Here is a 14,597-nt window from a genome sequence, read left to right as displayed (position 1 = left end):
TAGGAAACGTTGTTGTCCTCCATTCTTCCATTTGTCTTTCAAGAGTCTTTTAATTTTTCCTTCCCTCACCCTGGTTTGGATGGTGCAATCCATGGTGATCTTTAAGGCAGAGGAAGTTGAAGCAAATCCAAAACAAAAGTGTGGCTCAGGGGGTTGAGTGGGTGGTGGGAGAAATCATTTTCTCAGGCCAGGCAAGGAAAGCAACTGGCTGGGTTTGGTGGGGCAGACTGTCACAAAAGCAAACTCAAAACTGTTGGGCTGTATTTGGGATAAGCAGCATAACAGTGAATTAAAAAATGAAATCTAGGCCTTGCAGATGCTGTGTTCTGGATGAGGATTGGAGTTTGATAGTGGAGAAAATGCCCAAAGTGTAAAGGCATCTGTCACACTGCTAATTTTGAAGAGGTTTAGTTCAGCTGGCCACTAGCCTGGCTAGCGCCTGGGTGGAATCATGGGCAGTTGGTGGGTGGAGAATGAAAGACGAGGAATATAATTATTTTCAAGCAATGTGAAGTTGAGTGTTTCTCTGGTGAGGTTTGTCAGACTACCTGCAGCATGTTTGCCAGCGATGCACGTAGAGAGTTCGGGAGAAGATAGAGGAATTGAGGTGGTAAGACATGCCACTGGTGTGGAGGGCATGGTGAGGGCAGGCTGTCTTGGGTTGACCAGTCCCCCAGAAAGGGGCTCAGGTGGTGCTGCCTTGTGTGGGAGGCACAGAGCTGAGGTATCCTGCGTCTGCTGGTGCAGCCTTGGGACCCCCGGCCCTGCAGTGCTTCCCAGCTCTGTGCTCCAGGGGGAGGGCAGCACCAGCCATCGCCTGTCCTACACTAGGTTCTGTATTGCACCTTCTAATCCTGTTTCATGTCAGTGATCCCCTTTTGTTTCCCTCTCATACTGATTTTTTTTGTTCCAATTTTGTTTTCATTTTTAAGAAATCCTCACCTTCCACTGCCAAACCCCCAGGTGGTAGACCCTCCATCCCTCCCCACCGACACACCTCCTCTAGCACAACCCCTTCGAAAACACCCTCCAGCCCTGCTTCCACCTCTAAACGAGCCTCTTCTGTCACATCCCGACCTGCCAGTAAAGGAACGCAGGAAACGAGAGCCAAGGTAAGGACGTGGGCTATGAGAGAGGCAAAGCTGCCTTGGGGCATACCTCAGAGTGTTCCTGACTGGTCACTGGGCACTCTCTCCGCATCCTCTTCACTGGAGAGTGTGGGATGTGCTGCCCCTTCACCTCCCTGTGGCCGTGGCCAGACCTGTTCCCAGGTTTGTTGTTGGAAGCAGCTGAGTCCATCTTACTGGCATGTGGGCTCTTGCTCTGTATTACAGCAAGTCTTGTCATTGCTGCAGGGTGTTCCCTGATCTCCTTGAGACATTTCCAGCTCCCTTTATGCGCTTTGGTGCTCTTGGTTGTTTTGTGACTTTATGCTGTGTTTAATGGGAGCATTGGCTGCAAACAGCAGATGTCGTTGAAATGTGCTGGAGCCAGATCTGCCAGGTGCTGCATGGAGAGTAGGAAATGCACACACATCAGCAATTGATTCTGCAATGTAAAAAGTAGCTTGGAGTTTCCCTTTGTGGCATTCAGTCATACAAATACACCCGTGCTGAGAGGAAGAACAGTCATTGCAGGCCGTGGACAAGGTTTTACCATGATAGGGGTGACTCGTCTCCAGTCCCCTCCTGCTGTGGGACCAGTCAGCCTGTAAATTGTCCCCATGTGTGTTTCTTGTGAGCTTTTGTGCACAGACCAGCGTTAGAAAACAATAGATTTGGGGAGGCTTCTTTGCAGGATCAGAAGACAGCGAACAGCATATCACTGTTTAATGCCATTGCAGATGAGGTACAGTAGTGCATGCAGGCGGGGATGAAGGAGGTGCTTCTGTGTTTGGAGTCTGGTGCTGTACTCTGGAACTGATTCTCTGGTCCCGTTGATGGATTTATTTCTCTACAGATTTTTAGCAGAACAGGGGAAACAAAATGGTGAAATTTAGAGAACAAAGGATTTGAACATAGTTTTTAACCAGGCCTGAGTGCAGTGAATAATGTAGCTGAAGCCTACAGCTCACATGGAAAGCGGCATTCTGGTGGCCCATGAGTGCAGCAGATGTGACAGGCGCTGTGGCTGGAGACGGGGTACGAACAGGCACATTGCAGATACTTGTGCTTAGGGAAACCTGTAGGCTGTCAGGGTAGGAAGTGGAACGGTTTGATGTGGCTCTGGTCCACAAAGGATGATAGCCCATCTCCAGGTAGATCCCTCCGCATCAGCCTTTCCCCCCTGCTTTCCCAGGGCCCAGAGATGAGAGGTGGCGTGAAGACGGCTACACAGCGGTCTGCAGCAGGGCAGGGCCAGAGGAACTCGACTAATGCCACGCGCATCCCAGCAAAGACTCCCACGGCCCCCAAGACACCTCCCAGCTCCGGTAAGTGATGATCTGGAGATGCTCACAGCCTTGTCACAGGGCAGTGGGTGCAGCACGAGGGACGGTTCCTCTGAAGTGAGCCTTTCTGGATGCTGCTTCATCTGCTCCCTTCATAGAGTTGCTAGTGTGTAGGAGAGGGCAGTTGCTTTATCCCTTTGGGATTTCCTCCAAGTTGGAAGATTTGGCAGCTCCATTTTTCTTTAATCTATCTGTTCCTTTTTTCTTGACAATATTTCACAAAGACCAGGAGCAGGAGGATCAATTCTTCAATTGCAGGAATGGAGATTAGCCCATTATTCTCAGAGAAGAAAACTCCAGAAAGTATCGGGCATTGTGAATTTCCACTGAAACGGTGCATTTCACTGAATATATGTATTTTTCATACCTAACCAGAGCTGCATAAAACCTTAAATCAGTTAAATTTCCAGCTTTATTCTGTTTCAGCATCTTTCTCGTTCATTAAACAGGCAGAAAGGAGCAGAAGAAACCACCTCCTGCAGCAGCAAAGTCTGAGAAAGGTGATGTTTAAGGGTTTTCTTTTCTTCCATTTCTCTTCAGATTGGGGATGGTTCTAAGCTGCTCAGTGATCAGCCTTATTTAGTTCCCTAAAATAATTCTGTAAAAACACTCCCGAATTCTAATAGAAAAGTGGTTTGGTTTGAATGTCTTTTGTCTACAATTTGTCACGTCTGCTAATGTCGCAGTTGAATGGGGAGTCTTACCAATGATTCAGTCAATGAGGACCATCTTCCTAATGAGGTAATAGGAAATGGCTTTTAGCGAGGGTTTCCACTTCAGAGTGAAGTAGAAAGAAGTGCAGCCATCTCCCCTTGCCGATGGTCTCCACTAGGAATCATGGGTTGGCCCTGGGACCAGACAGGCGATTGAGTGGGGAAGAGATTGTGTACCCAGATTGCTTATCCTGTGCTTCCTTCTCTGTGACCACAAATTTCAGGTGAGCAGCCAAAGTCTGGAGACAGAAGCGGTTACAGCAGTCCGGGCTCTCCTGGGACTCCGGGCAGCCGTTCCCGCACTCCCTCTCTGCCCACCCCACCAGCCAGGGAGCCCAAGAAGGTGGCAGTGGTTCGCACACCACCAAAATCTCCTGCATCTGCCAAGACCCGCGTCCAGCCATCAGCCGCACCCATGCCTGATCTGAAAAATGTGAAGTCCAAAATTGGCTCAACTGAAAACCTGAAGCACCAGCCCGGAGGTGGCAAGGTAAGCATGGACTCTGGTTTCCAGGGGCCTGTCTGTAGGGACAGCGGGTTCTTGATGCTGCGTCTGGGAGGGGAGAGCCCTTCCTGGACCCAGCAGCGGCCCAGCTGGGGCCAGAGATAACAGCAGTGGGCGCCATGCTTCAGCTGATGGCCAGGCTGGGTCTGACTTTGGAGTTTATTGGGTGATCAAGTTGAGCACTGACATGTCCTGAAATCGCCTGGCTTAGTGCAGTACAGTGGTCCTGCAGAGAGGACTGTAGAGAGCTCATGATGCAGCTTCCATAGGGTGGAGCACCAATGGACTGCCAGCCAGGGGAATGGCATTCCCTCATGGTGCCCAGTTAGGGAGAGTAGACTGTGACCTGCAGCCCTCAAGAGTCACAGCATCAGGGCTGTGTCTTTGGATCCTGTACTGTGTGATCAGAGCAGTCCCTTCAGCACTGCCCTGGTTTCTTCATTAGCGAGTAGATGGAATGGTCTCTGTGAGGGTGCCAGGCTCGCTGTGTGTTTCAGAACATTGTGACTGCGGATCCACCCTGTCAGCAAGGTTTTGGGTTGTTGTTCTGTGATCAGGCATGGTCCTGCTACACAGACATGACCAAAAGGGTGGCACTGTTGTTCTTGCAGCCACCAGTGCTTGTCATTCCTGAAGTGCTGTTTCATGAGCAGCAAGGCGAACTCCCTGCTCCAAGTACTTGGCAATGAGGATTTCATGTTACTTCTTGCTAGCCCAGAAGAGAGAGTCTGGTTGAGGGAATGGTGTGAGCTGATGAATCCATACAGTTCCAGGAACAGCAGTACATGGTTACTCGCCTCCAGCTGCATGCTGGCAGCTCCATACCCGTTCAAGCCGCTCTGCATGCTCCGCTGGGTGGCTGTGTCCCAAGGCTTTTATAAAATCCTCCTGGCTGCATGGGTGGAGTGTGACAGCACCTGGTTCCTCTGACAGGTGAAGGCTCGGAGGCTCTGGGCACCGATGTTAAATGAGAGAGTTGCGCATCTGATGGCCAGTGCAGTCACCAGCGGTCCCTGGTGCTTGTGCTGCCTTGCAGACCTTGTGCTGCGGCTGCTGATGCAGCAGAGCCCTGACAATCCTCCCAGTTGCAGTGCATGCATTTAGCATGACCAGGGGACTGCGTGGCTCTGAATGTTTGACTTTGGCATGGGGGAAGGGTTCGAAATGGCTTCTCTTCACCCTCTTGAGTAGCAGCGTGCTTTTCCATTTCTTGATGTGCACTTTTTGCCATGGCTGTTGATTACTGGAGAATGCATGTTTTGCTTTGTACAACAACCCAGGGAAGCTCTGGGAGCCTGGGCAGGACTGCCTTGAGCAGAGCTGTGTGTGTCCTTCCAGCTCCCGCATCCCAGGGCCTCAGCCCTCCTGCCTGCTTAGCACAAGGTTTAAATTTTTCCTGCTGCCCCCACAAACACTTCTTTTCAGGGATTTTAGAAGGAACCCTTCCATTCTTCCATTTACTATAAATTGATTTAATTGTTTGCTTGTTCTTTTAAATCCAGATTTGCAAGGTTTTTTTTCCCTCTGTCAGCTTCTCTCTTGGCAGTGTGTTTATGGTTGTCACTGGAAGAGTAAGAGCAGCTGAATTTGGGACAATTCATTGCTTTTTGCAGGGAGAAGGCTGGATGCTCTGTTGGGGGTTTTGTAGGACACAAGGCTGCTCCTGCAGAATGGCTGCGGCCGGGGCAGAAGGGACTTATCCAATGAGTATTGATTTTTAGGGTGTCCAGAAGATGAGTCTGGAGCTTGCTCTCTGTGCCCATTTCAGAGCCCCAGCCTAGGGAAGCACAGGTACCAGAGGCCCAGGGCGCCAGAGTCAGCCAAACCAGACCTCTTTCAGTATTTCTGCATTTGTCCGAGTGCTTTGTTGTTGCTGGATCACTGAGTGCTGCTCTGGCAAAGCATGGTCTAGCAGAACTTGATCCTGACTTGCAGATAGTTGATGTGAACTTGGAAAATGATACTGGAGGCATGTGTCAGCCTCATGTGCTTCTTGTAAGAGAACCAGGGAATAGCAAGAGGGCCTCCATGCAGCAGGAGGGCCAGGAATGTCTTGAAATGGAGGATGAGGTTGTCTGCTCAGCCAGCTTTGTCGATGTCGTCCACAGTCTGCATGTGCAGTCTGATGTGACACTGTTTTCTTGCAGGTGCTGTGTCTCTTACCCTCTCCTGAGGCTGTGCTTCAGGCAGGCTTTCTCCTGAGGGGGCACAGGCCTGTGTGCCTGCTGGCTTTAATTGCATTTGCCTCTGGTTGGACTTCCAATAGGTTGCAAAGCCAATCCATTCCATGCAGGGATGGAGCAGGGACTATCTTTATCTTTGTCTTGTCTGGAGTAGCTGCTCCTGTTCATGGGGTCACTCCAGCATAGCTGCCCTTATAAAACCCAGGGAAAACAAGCCCTAAAGGGAATCAGCTTAATTAATTAGTCCGAAAATCTCTGTGTGTAGGAAGAGGTTAGACAGGCTTAGGACTGGAGAGTGAGGTTAGTTAGCGTGGTCTGTAGTTCGCCTGTGACACCGAGCCATTTCCAGCCTCTCTCCCACCTGAGATGGCTTTGGGATTATGCAATAGAACCACTACTGTCGGAGTTGGTCTTATCTGTACAGCAGTTAAGAAAGCTGCAGGCATGGGGCTGCATATCTGGAAGTATTTGCTTTTTTTCTTCGCAACTGTAGAGGGAGTTTGAGCCCTGCACAGCACAGAGCTCATGCATCCTTTTGCAGACATAACTGGACACAACAGCTCCTGCTCTGCAGCCTGCTGCCTCTGCTGGCTGCACCCATTTGCCCAGTTTGCCTTAAGCTGCTGCAACGTGGGGCCACGTATCTGTCCTAGAAAGGGGCACACTGCCCAGCATGGGAGATGGGGCTGAGCAGGCATTTTTCTCTCACCTCTGTCCGTTTGCTGGTTCTGCAGAAGCTATCTCAGACCACTGGTGCTTTCAGCATGCCAGACAAGTTCCTCATTGTTGTTCAGTGAAGAAAACAGGGTGAGCTGTTTCTTTTGCTAGTGTTTCTGGCCTGGAGACCAGGGCCACCTTACTAGCCAGATGTGTCCTGTCTCTAGCTATAACCTGCCCATCTCTGTCTTCAGTTTCCAACCCATAAAGAGGCAAATCCATGCAGCAAGACAGAGGTTGTCCTTTGCTCTTGGTGATGGAAGGCAAAGGGTTCCTAGTTTTGGTAATATAACACATGGTCAAGCTGCAGATGGTCATGTTTGTTTCTCACACTCTTTTCTGGCTACCAAAGGTGCAGATTATTAATAAAGAAGCTGGACTTTAGCAGCGTTCAATCCCTAAGTGTGGCTCAAAGGATAATATCAAACACATCCCGGGAGGAGGCAGTGTGAGTACCTTCACACTTTCAATGCACTGTAATAGTTCTTAATATAAGTGGCATGTTGTGTACACTAAATTGCCAATGCTATCTGCAGCGACACTGCCGTCAGATAGCTATTGGTGATGTGCAATGACTCTTTTCTGGCTACCAAAGGTGCAGATTGTTAATAAGAAGTTGGACTTTAGCAACGTTCAATCCAGGTGTGCTCAAAGGATAATATCAAACACATCCAGGAGAGGCAGTGTGAGTACCTTCACACTTTGAATGCACTGTAATAATCCTTATTAGTGGCATGTTGTGTGCACTAAACCACCAATGCTATCTGCAGCAACCCTGCTGTCACATAGCAATTGGTGCCATGCTGTCATTTAACCTCATTAACACAAAAGATGTGGTTAGATGAACCCTGACAAGTCCTGTACATGCCTGACATGGACAGAACTAACCCAACCCCTGTAGAAACCATGTTTGTAACAAAACACCCTGTTAACTTGAAGGTTTTATGCTACCTGGAAGGCTTAATGCCTCATTGTCTGCAGAATGGGTGGTTCTGGCAGACAGTGACGTAGCTGCTGATGCAGTAGACGGGTAGGTCTATAGGCAAACACAATCCTTGTTGCTCAATGTATTGCTAAACTGCACATGACTGCACAACATGGGAAAGCGCAGGTTGCTGCCCATTCCTATGGGGCAAGTGTGATCCATGCAAATATTAAGCTTCTCCTTGCTAACGAATGTGTCTGACAGTGCCCATGAAGGCTGAGCCTAAATTAATGCTAATTGATTTGAACGCAGTCATTTCTGACCATTCTCAGATAAATAGCTGGACTCAGCTTTCAGTTACTGTGCCAGAAACCTGGAGAAACTCCACAGAGGTTGGTGGATTTACACTAGTCTCTCTGGAGACAGAGTTTGGGTCCAGGGGAGATGACATACCAAGGAAGGAGCATCACTGAGACCCCAAACAGTGTGACCCGGGGTCTGTGGTTCCCTGGCCTGCAGCCATCTGATGAAGCTATCTGGCGACTCTCAGATGTTGTTGGTGGGTTTTCTTTGAGCTGTTTTTGATCTCTGTGAATGCCCTCCCTGAGAATTGCAGAGGGCTTGACACATAAGCATGGGGATATAACTGGGTTTGCAGCCTCTGTCTTAAATTTGGTGTCATTCTGCATTTACTTGCTGGGCCAGAGGAGCTGCTTCGCAGAGGACAGACCTTTGTGAAGCAGGTTCCAGGCTTGCTCTGTTCTTTCTTACCTCAGGCTCCTGCACTGGCTGGACTGCCTGGTGCGTGGTGGACTGCTTCTAACACCAGGCATTAGTGTTCTTCACGAATTGTCTTTGCTGTGGCTGGTAATTAGCTGCAGCATAGGGTGGTGATCTCATCCTTTTCTTCACTGAGAGCTGACACCATTGGCAAGTGTTCACAACTGCAGTGGCTGCAGTCATTTAAGAATTATCTGGATTTTTGGCTGGAGGTTGTCATCTCTCCCCACGCTCTGCCAGCGGTGAAAATAGTGTGATCACTGCCTGGCTGCCCTGACACAGAAAGCAACAGCTCAGCTCTGGGTGTGAGTGCTCAGAGCAGAGCTGTGTGCTGATGTGGCCAGAGCATGGCTGCGCAGGCTGTCCTGGCAGCAGAGCTGTGCCTTGGGGATCCCCTGAGAGAGGGGCAGCAAGAGACCACCGGGGCTGGATGGCCATCATATCCTAACCGTGCATGGCACTGTCGGCAGTGACTGCCTGCCCAGCCATTGCTGCTTCCAGAGGAGTGGAATGTTGCTGCAGTATCCCAGGGTTGGTATCTTTTTTTTTTTAAGGCAACAGATGCTCTAACAAGATGATGCGTTAGGCAAAAGTTGACTTAAGCATTGCTGCTTAGAGGTAGGGGTCCCCAGGTCTCTGGCACTGGTTTCCCAGGCAAGCTACTCTATGCCCCTTTTCCTTTCTTGCTGAAATGGAGAGGAACCTTCTCTGCTTTCAGCAGGGTGGTAACGGTTAATGGAGTCTTGTCTCTAGAAAAAGGGAACTGGAATGAGAGCAGAGAGTGTTTGCTTGCTCTGGAAATGTGAGGTCTTTCAGTCTCAGGTCCCAGTGGCGCCTGAATTTCTCCTGGGCCCTCCGGGGTCACAGCTGGGATTCAAAAGGTGCCAGCTGTCCTTTTGGGGTGTTTCCTGCCTGTACAACTGAATCCAGATCCCCTGCTGCCCCATGCATTGAATGTGTGACCTTCCCCCAATGCTGTCTTCGTGTCTGTGTCTGCAGTGTGCTCCCAGGCCCTGGCGTTGTATTTCTCCCCTTTCTCTGTCTCCACTCTTTGTCAAATGTGCCTTTTGGTATGTGTGAGTATCGGAGGCAAGGCAGGCTTATGTGTATGGTGCCTGGTGCTGGTGAGACAGTGGTGTCGAGCCCATGCTCCCTCTGCCTTTTCCTGGCTGCATGGTGGCGGGGGGAGCATTTCCCAGCACTGGGTACAGCCACGGTCCAGCTCCTGGCTCTGAGTGGGGCCCAACCTATGGCACTCAGGTTGGCATGGAAGGCTGTGGCTATGGTGAATCCTTTGTGCTGGCTTTCGGTCTGGAGGCTGCCTTGCTGCTTGGAGGAGTCAGCACCTCTGCAAAGGTCCCTTTGATGCTGGCACATCCTTCCCGAGGTTTGTGAGAGTGCACACCTGCCATGGTGCTTGGTGGAAACACAGAGGGCAGAATATGTGCCCCTTGAATTCAGGCTCTGACTGAGAGCCAGACACTTCCCAGTGAGTGGGAAACAACATTGACGTGTTGATCCTACTTCTCCTGTGCAGCCCTTCTAACTACAGCAATAGCTGATTCTCACACAGGTGCGAGTCCATAGCCAGGGCCCAAGGTAACTTACGGGGGGGTATAGGGATGTTTTCTCACCCGTTTGTCTCCTGCTCCCAGTCTAACTGGTGTGTCTGTGCTGTGGTTTGCCATTGCTGGCAGTCCCAGAGGCCCCAGACCTCTTCAGTCATTGGTGTTTTCCGGTGTGGTGTTTAACTGCTAACACGACCACTAAACAGCTCCACATCAACCGTTCCCTGTGTGTGCGTCTCGTGTAACCTGGTTGTCCATGCACAAGAGGCCACTGGCCCCGCAACCAGGCCTGCTGCAGCCGTGGCCAGTCTCTGAACGGGGTGGGTAAGGGGAATTGCTGAAGCCCATGTTCAGAGACAAAATGAGTAAAACAAACAAAGAGAGCACGATATAACATAATGATGTTGTGATTTGATGTATTATAATTGCCATTTTAATTTATTTTATGCCAGATACTTAGACTTTGCTTTACTTTTTTTTTTTTAACCCTTATTTCCATTACAGCATTTTTCAGAAATGCATATTTTGGTCACTCTTTTAAAAGTTCTGTGCACATTGATCATTTCTGTTCTTTCAGTTTTTGTGGACATAAACTTTATGTTTTGCACCAGAAAAGGTATTTATTTTTTACATTTTCTCTCTGGTATATCTCCTCCTTTTGGATGATGTGTATGCAAATCTTAATTAATTACCACTCTACTTTCTCTTTCTCTCTCTCTTACGCACTTTAAAATTGCCTCTACTTTCCTCCTTTGTGGAGAGGTGATGTTGTGCATGCTGACATGTTAAGAGGCTACTGCACATGGGCATTAATCATCTCCCATTTCTGACAACAGTTTCTTTTGTGTTATTAATCTTACTGGGGTTTAAACTGTCCTTTCCCTTGAATCCAGATCAGGTGCCGGTGTGTGTTGTGCCTCCCCCCTCCAGGCTGCCTGTGGTAGCAGTAAGCTCATTGACTTCTCCTTTCTCATATGGACAGGTTCAAATTGTTTACAAGCCAGTTGACCTGAGCCACGTGACATCCAAATGCGGTTCCCTGGGCAACATCCATCACAAACCAGGTACCCTTGGACTCTGTAGGATCCGGCAGTACTGGGAGCTTGCAGGCTGCATTGTGGTGTGCAGCTGGAGGCTGGAGAGGGTTGGCGTAGTGCAGGGAGTGAAGGGAGGCACAGGGAATGGTGACTGCAGATCAGTGAGTTCAAATTGCTATGGGATCGCTCTTGCTGTTGTTTTCCTGATCCACACCCCCTGCTCAGCCTCAGCACAGGATTGGTTGAGCCATCTCGGAGAAGCAGCTCAGACCTGAGCGCTTCAGCCCACCCTGGCTGGCACAGGAGCTGACCCTGCTCATGCTTTTCTCTTCCAGGCGGTGGCCAGGTGGAGGTGAAATCTGAGAAACTGGACTTCAAAGATAAGGTGCAATCGAAAATTGGGTCCTTAGATAACATCAGCCACGTCCCTGGAGGTGGAAATAAAAAGGTAAGGGGCACTGAGTTGAAAGCAGGCATGCTGTTCTGCCAGCATCTGTCTGCCCTGTGAGCGAACATGCCACCAAAGAGTGCTGGAGGTGTGGACTGGGAGAAGGTCCTGCTGGACCAGCTCATCTTTAGCCCCTATGGCCTCCTTTGTGCTTCCCAGCAGCCACCTCCTTCCCCAGTGCTGGACATGATTTGCTGCCTGTGCTGCAGCGTAGGGGCGGTCTGTGCATGCATGTTCTGTAGCCTGGCGCTGGGGTCAGCCTCTGCCAGGGCAGCCAGCTTGTCCTCCTGCTGTGACACGGTGCAGGCAGGCAGAGCCGAGGGCTCCGAGGCTGCCTTTCCAACCTTGGGGGGCATTTCCTGGAGTACAACTGTGACAGAGCTGCAGGGATGGCAGGCTCTGTCCCTCTGTCCTCTCCTAGCCCTTGGTTGCCTGGATGAGTCTGCATGTCAGGGATATCCTCTCCTGTGGTTTCATGCTCTTTCTGTTCTTCTCTTAAGTTTGTGCAGAAACATGTTTGTGTCTCAAACTTTTCACATTAATGGCTGCCATCATCAACAACTGGTTTTGTCCTCTGTGTTGCCAGTTACTCCTGGTGATGTGGCACTGAGCTGGTGGCTCAGGGTGCTGTGTGGATGTTGGCTCCCAAAGGAAAGTGGAGCATTAGAGGCCTAGCTATATTTAGGAAAAGTGACTTTGTAATAGGCTGTCACTTCAGAGGAAAGGTGATCTCTTCCCACTTCCAGTCCCGCTCTGGACTCTGTGCATTTAGGGGACTGAAATTGAAAGACAAAAGCCGATCAGGTCAGGTGAAATGCTGAGCTTGGGATGAGCTGTATCTGCCAGAGGCTGTGGTGATTGCTTCACTGTATCTCAGCTTGGTACAGCACCTCTGCAGCCTGGCTTCAGGGACAGCAGTGTCCCATGCAGGGGAGCAGGTAGACACAGAAGTGAGACTCCAGCCTGGTGACAACACATGACTTCCTTTCTTCAGGGAAAAGTAGGGTTTATCTTACTTGATTTTCAAACACATTTCTCAATGGGAGGGAAAGTTCTGTTTCAGTTCCTGTATTTTGGCACTTTGTTCTTAGCCATGTTTCCTCTGTGCTTCCTTACTCCCTCCAGCTCCTCACCTTCCAGTGGCGTTGCTGGCCTCTTACTGAGGGATTGCTTGACTTCCTTACCCTTCTCTCGCTGCTGCTACGCATCAGACTGCCCTGTGCTTCACTAAGCTCGTTTTCATCATTTTTGTGATTACAATGATGATTCTTTCATATCCTGGCAGATTCACTGGGCCGTAGTTTGAAGAACTCGTCCTTTGGAGGGGGAATTTATTTGCAGGAGTGTGACCCAGCAGTGGCATTGCCTGCCCCAGCCTTCCTGCAGTTGCCCATATCCTGCCTAAGTCCACACTTGCAGGAGGTTGTTGGTCTAACTTGAGTTTGGTTGCTGCCGCAGTTTGCTTCCTTGTCCAGCCCGTTCTCATTCCCACCTTAGCACCAGGGACCACTTGTTGAAGTGCTCTCTGAGGTGATGTCATCTGTTCGTAGAGAGTGGACTGGACACAGTTGAGCCCCATCAGTCCTCCACACAGAGCGGCTGTGGGCAGCTCCACTGCCCCTTCCCCATGTCTCCAGTCCTCTCCTTGCTCTGCAAACATGGAAGATTGGGATTTGGACACATAGTCCACAGCTCTCCTGCCTGTTCATGTGCTGTTCTTGCACTGTACCTCCTGCAGGCAGCCAGGGCACACTGTGCTCTGCCAGAGTACCTGTGATGGGCAGCATCTGCTCCTTCACTGGGCAGGGGAAGCTTTCCTCCCTGTATCCAAAGGCAGCCGCTGTTCTTCCTACGAGTCAGTGGAATAGCCTTGTTTTTCAGATCTTTTACTCCCCAGTTTTCTGTTTCTTTTCTTTATTTTTTATCTTTTCCCTTCTGGTTGACACTTATTGGATTTTGGTTTTTGTTGCTGATGCGTTTTTTGCACCCCACCATCTTGGGCGGGTTTCTTCACCTGTAGAGAGAGAAAGGCAAGGAAGACAAGACCCGTCCCCAGGCTGCTCGGAGCCCAAGCCCAGACCCTGCTGGGCTCCAGGCCCTGGTGCTGGAGCCACCCACCCCCCCCGGAGAGCCAGCTCCCAGCCTTGCACTCGCCTGGGGAGGGCACCAGTAAGTAGCAAAACCCAGTCCACTTCACCTCCCCTCCCTGGCCCTCGCACTTGCTGGGAGAGAGGGGCTTGGATCCTGGGAGCAGTGTTCTGTGTCGTGCTGGGCCGTCAAGGGGAGGCCTTGTGGACTCTGTGGGCATCCCACCCACTCTGCAATACCTGCCAGGGGAGTGGGAGCAGCTCAGGCTGTGCTGAGTCCTGTGCCTGGACACACTGCCACACCTGGCCTGGGCACTTGGAAAGGACTTGGCAGCGTCCCGAGATGCTCCAGTCCTGCCATCCCTCCCTGATTATGCCCGTTCCCTGTGTGGGCTGCTGAAGACTGAGGGGCCAGGAAACAGAGCTTTCTTCTCAGCTGCACAACAGCAGTGCCTGAGTGATTGTTTGCAGGTAAAAAACAGCGCCTCTGTATGGTGTCCCGCATCCTCCCCACTCACTGCCTCTCCTCTCCTTGCAGATTGAGACTCATAAGCTGGACTTTCCGTGAGAATGCCAAAGCCCAAGACCGACCACGGCGCCGAAATCGTTTATAAGTCCCCCACCATCTCTGGAGATGCCTCCCGCGCCGCCTTAGCAATGTCTCCTCCACGGCAGCATCAATATGGTGGACTCCCCCAGCTTGCCACGCTAGCCGATGAAGTGTCTGCTTCGCTGGCCAAGCAGGGCTTGTGATCGGGGCATGGTGGGCAAACACGAGAGAACACAATGGAAAAAAAAAAAAAAGGAAAGAAACAATAATAATAATAATCTGGCCTTCTTCCTCTGTTCCTTTTACAGCCGCTTCCCCATCCCCTAACTGTTAATGATTAACCTGCTTTTACTGTTCATTCAGCTCTAGCTCCAGGACTGCCAAAGTCAGTGACACGAATGAGGTACTAACCTCCTCTCTCCCTGCTCCTTGGAGCGCACAGGCCTGTGCCCATCCTGCTCCCTTGTCCCCTCCCGCAAGGCCCCTCGCTGCCCAGCCCTGCCCTTCCCCAGGAAGGGAGCGGAGGGCAGATACTGACCCCAAACACCCCCACCAAGCAGCTGGAGGGGACCGTGGCCTTCCCACACTTGCTCGTTACCCTAATGATGCCTGGACCGGAGGTCTGGCCTGCAGGC

At 50.7% G+C, this 14,597-nt stretch overlaps 1 protein-coding gene across 7 annotated transcripts in view; it reads left to right on the top strand.

Annotated features, from left to right (window-relative positions):
* MAPT (microtubule associated protein tau) overlaps nt 1-14,173 on the top strand; it is a 45,619-nt gene extending 31,446 nt beyond the window's left edge. Inside the window, exons 8-15 of one of the 7 annotated variants that reach the window (XR_008453555.1) lie at nt 933-1,112; nt 2,299-2,431; nt 2,899-2,949; nt 3,387-3,652; nt 10,418-10,456; nt 10,823-10,904; nt 11,213-11,325; nt 13,951-14,086. Coding sequence is in view for 3 of the 7 variants with exons in the window: in XM_054088119.1 (XP_053944094.1) it covers nt 933-1,112; nt 2,299-2,431; nt 2,899-2,949; nt 3,387-3,652; nt 10,823-10,904; nt 11,213-11,325; nt 13,346-13,494; nt 13,951-14,026 (1,050 nt within the window). In the remaining 4 variants the exon portion in view is untranslated. Of the gene's footprint in view, nt 1-932; nt 1,113-2,298; nt 2,432-2,898; nt 2,950-3,386; nt 3,653-6,919; nt 7,016-10,417; nt 10,905-11,212; nt 11,326-13,345; nt 13,499-13,950 lie in introns of those variants that run through there. The other 6 variants (XR_008453552.1, XM_054088120.1, XM_054088119.1 and 3 more) reach the window with 6 other exon arrangements.
* The last annotated feature ends 424 nt before the right edge of the window (nt 14,174-14,597 follow it).

Source organism: Cuculus canorus, chromosome 25 (genome assembly GCF_017976375.1).
Source record: "Cuculus canorus isolate bCucCan1 chromosome 25, bCucCan1.pri, whole genome shotgun sequence".
NCBI classification, from domain to species: domain Eukaryota; kingdom Metazoa; phylum Chordata; class Aves; order Cuculiformes; family Cuculidae; genus Cuculus; species Cuculus canorus.
Note: the sequence above shows the minus strand (reverse complement) of the source record. Positions and strands in the feature narration are given on the sequence as shown.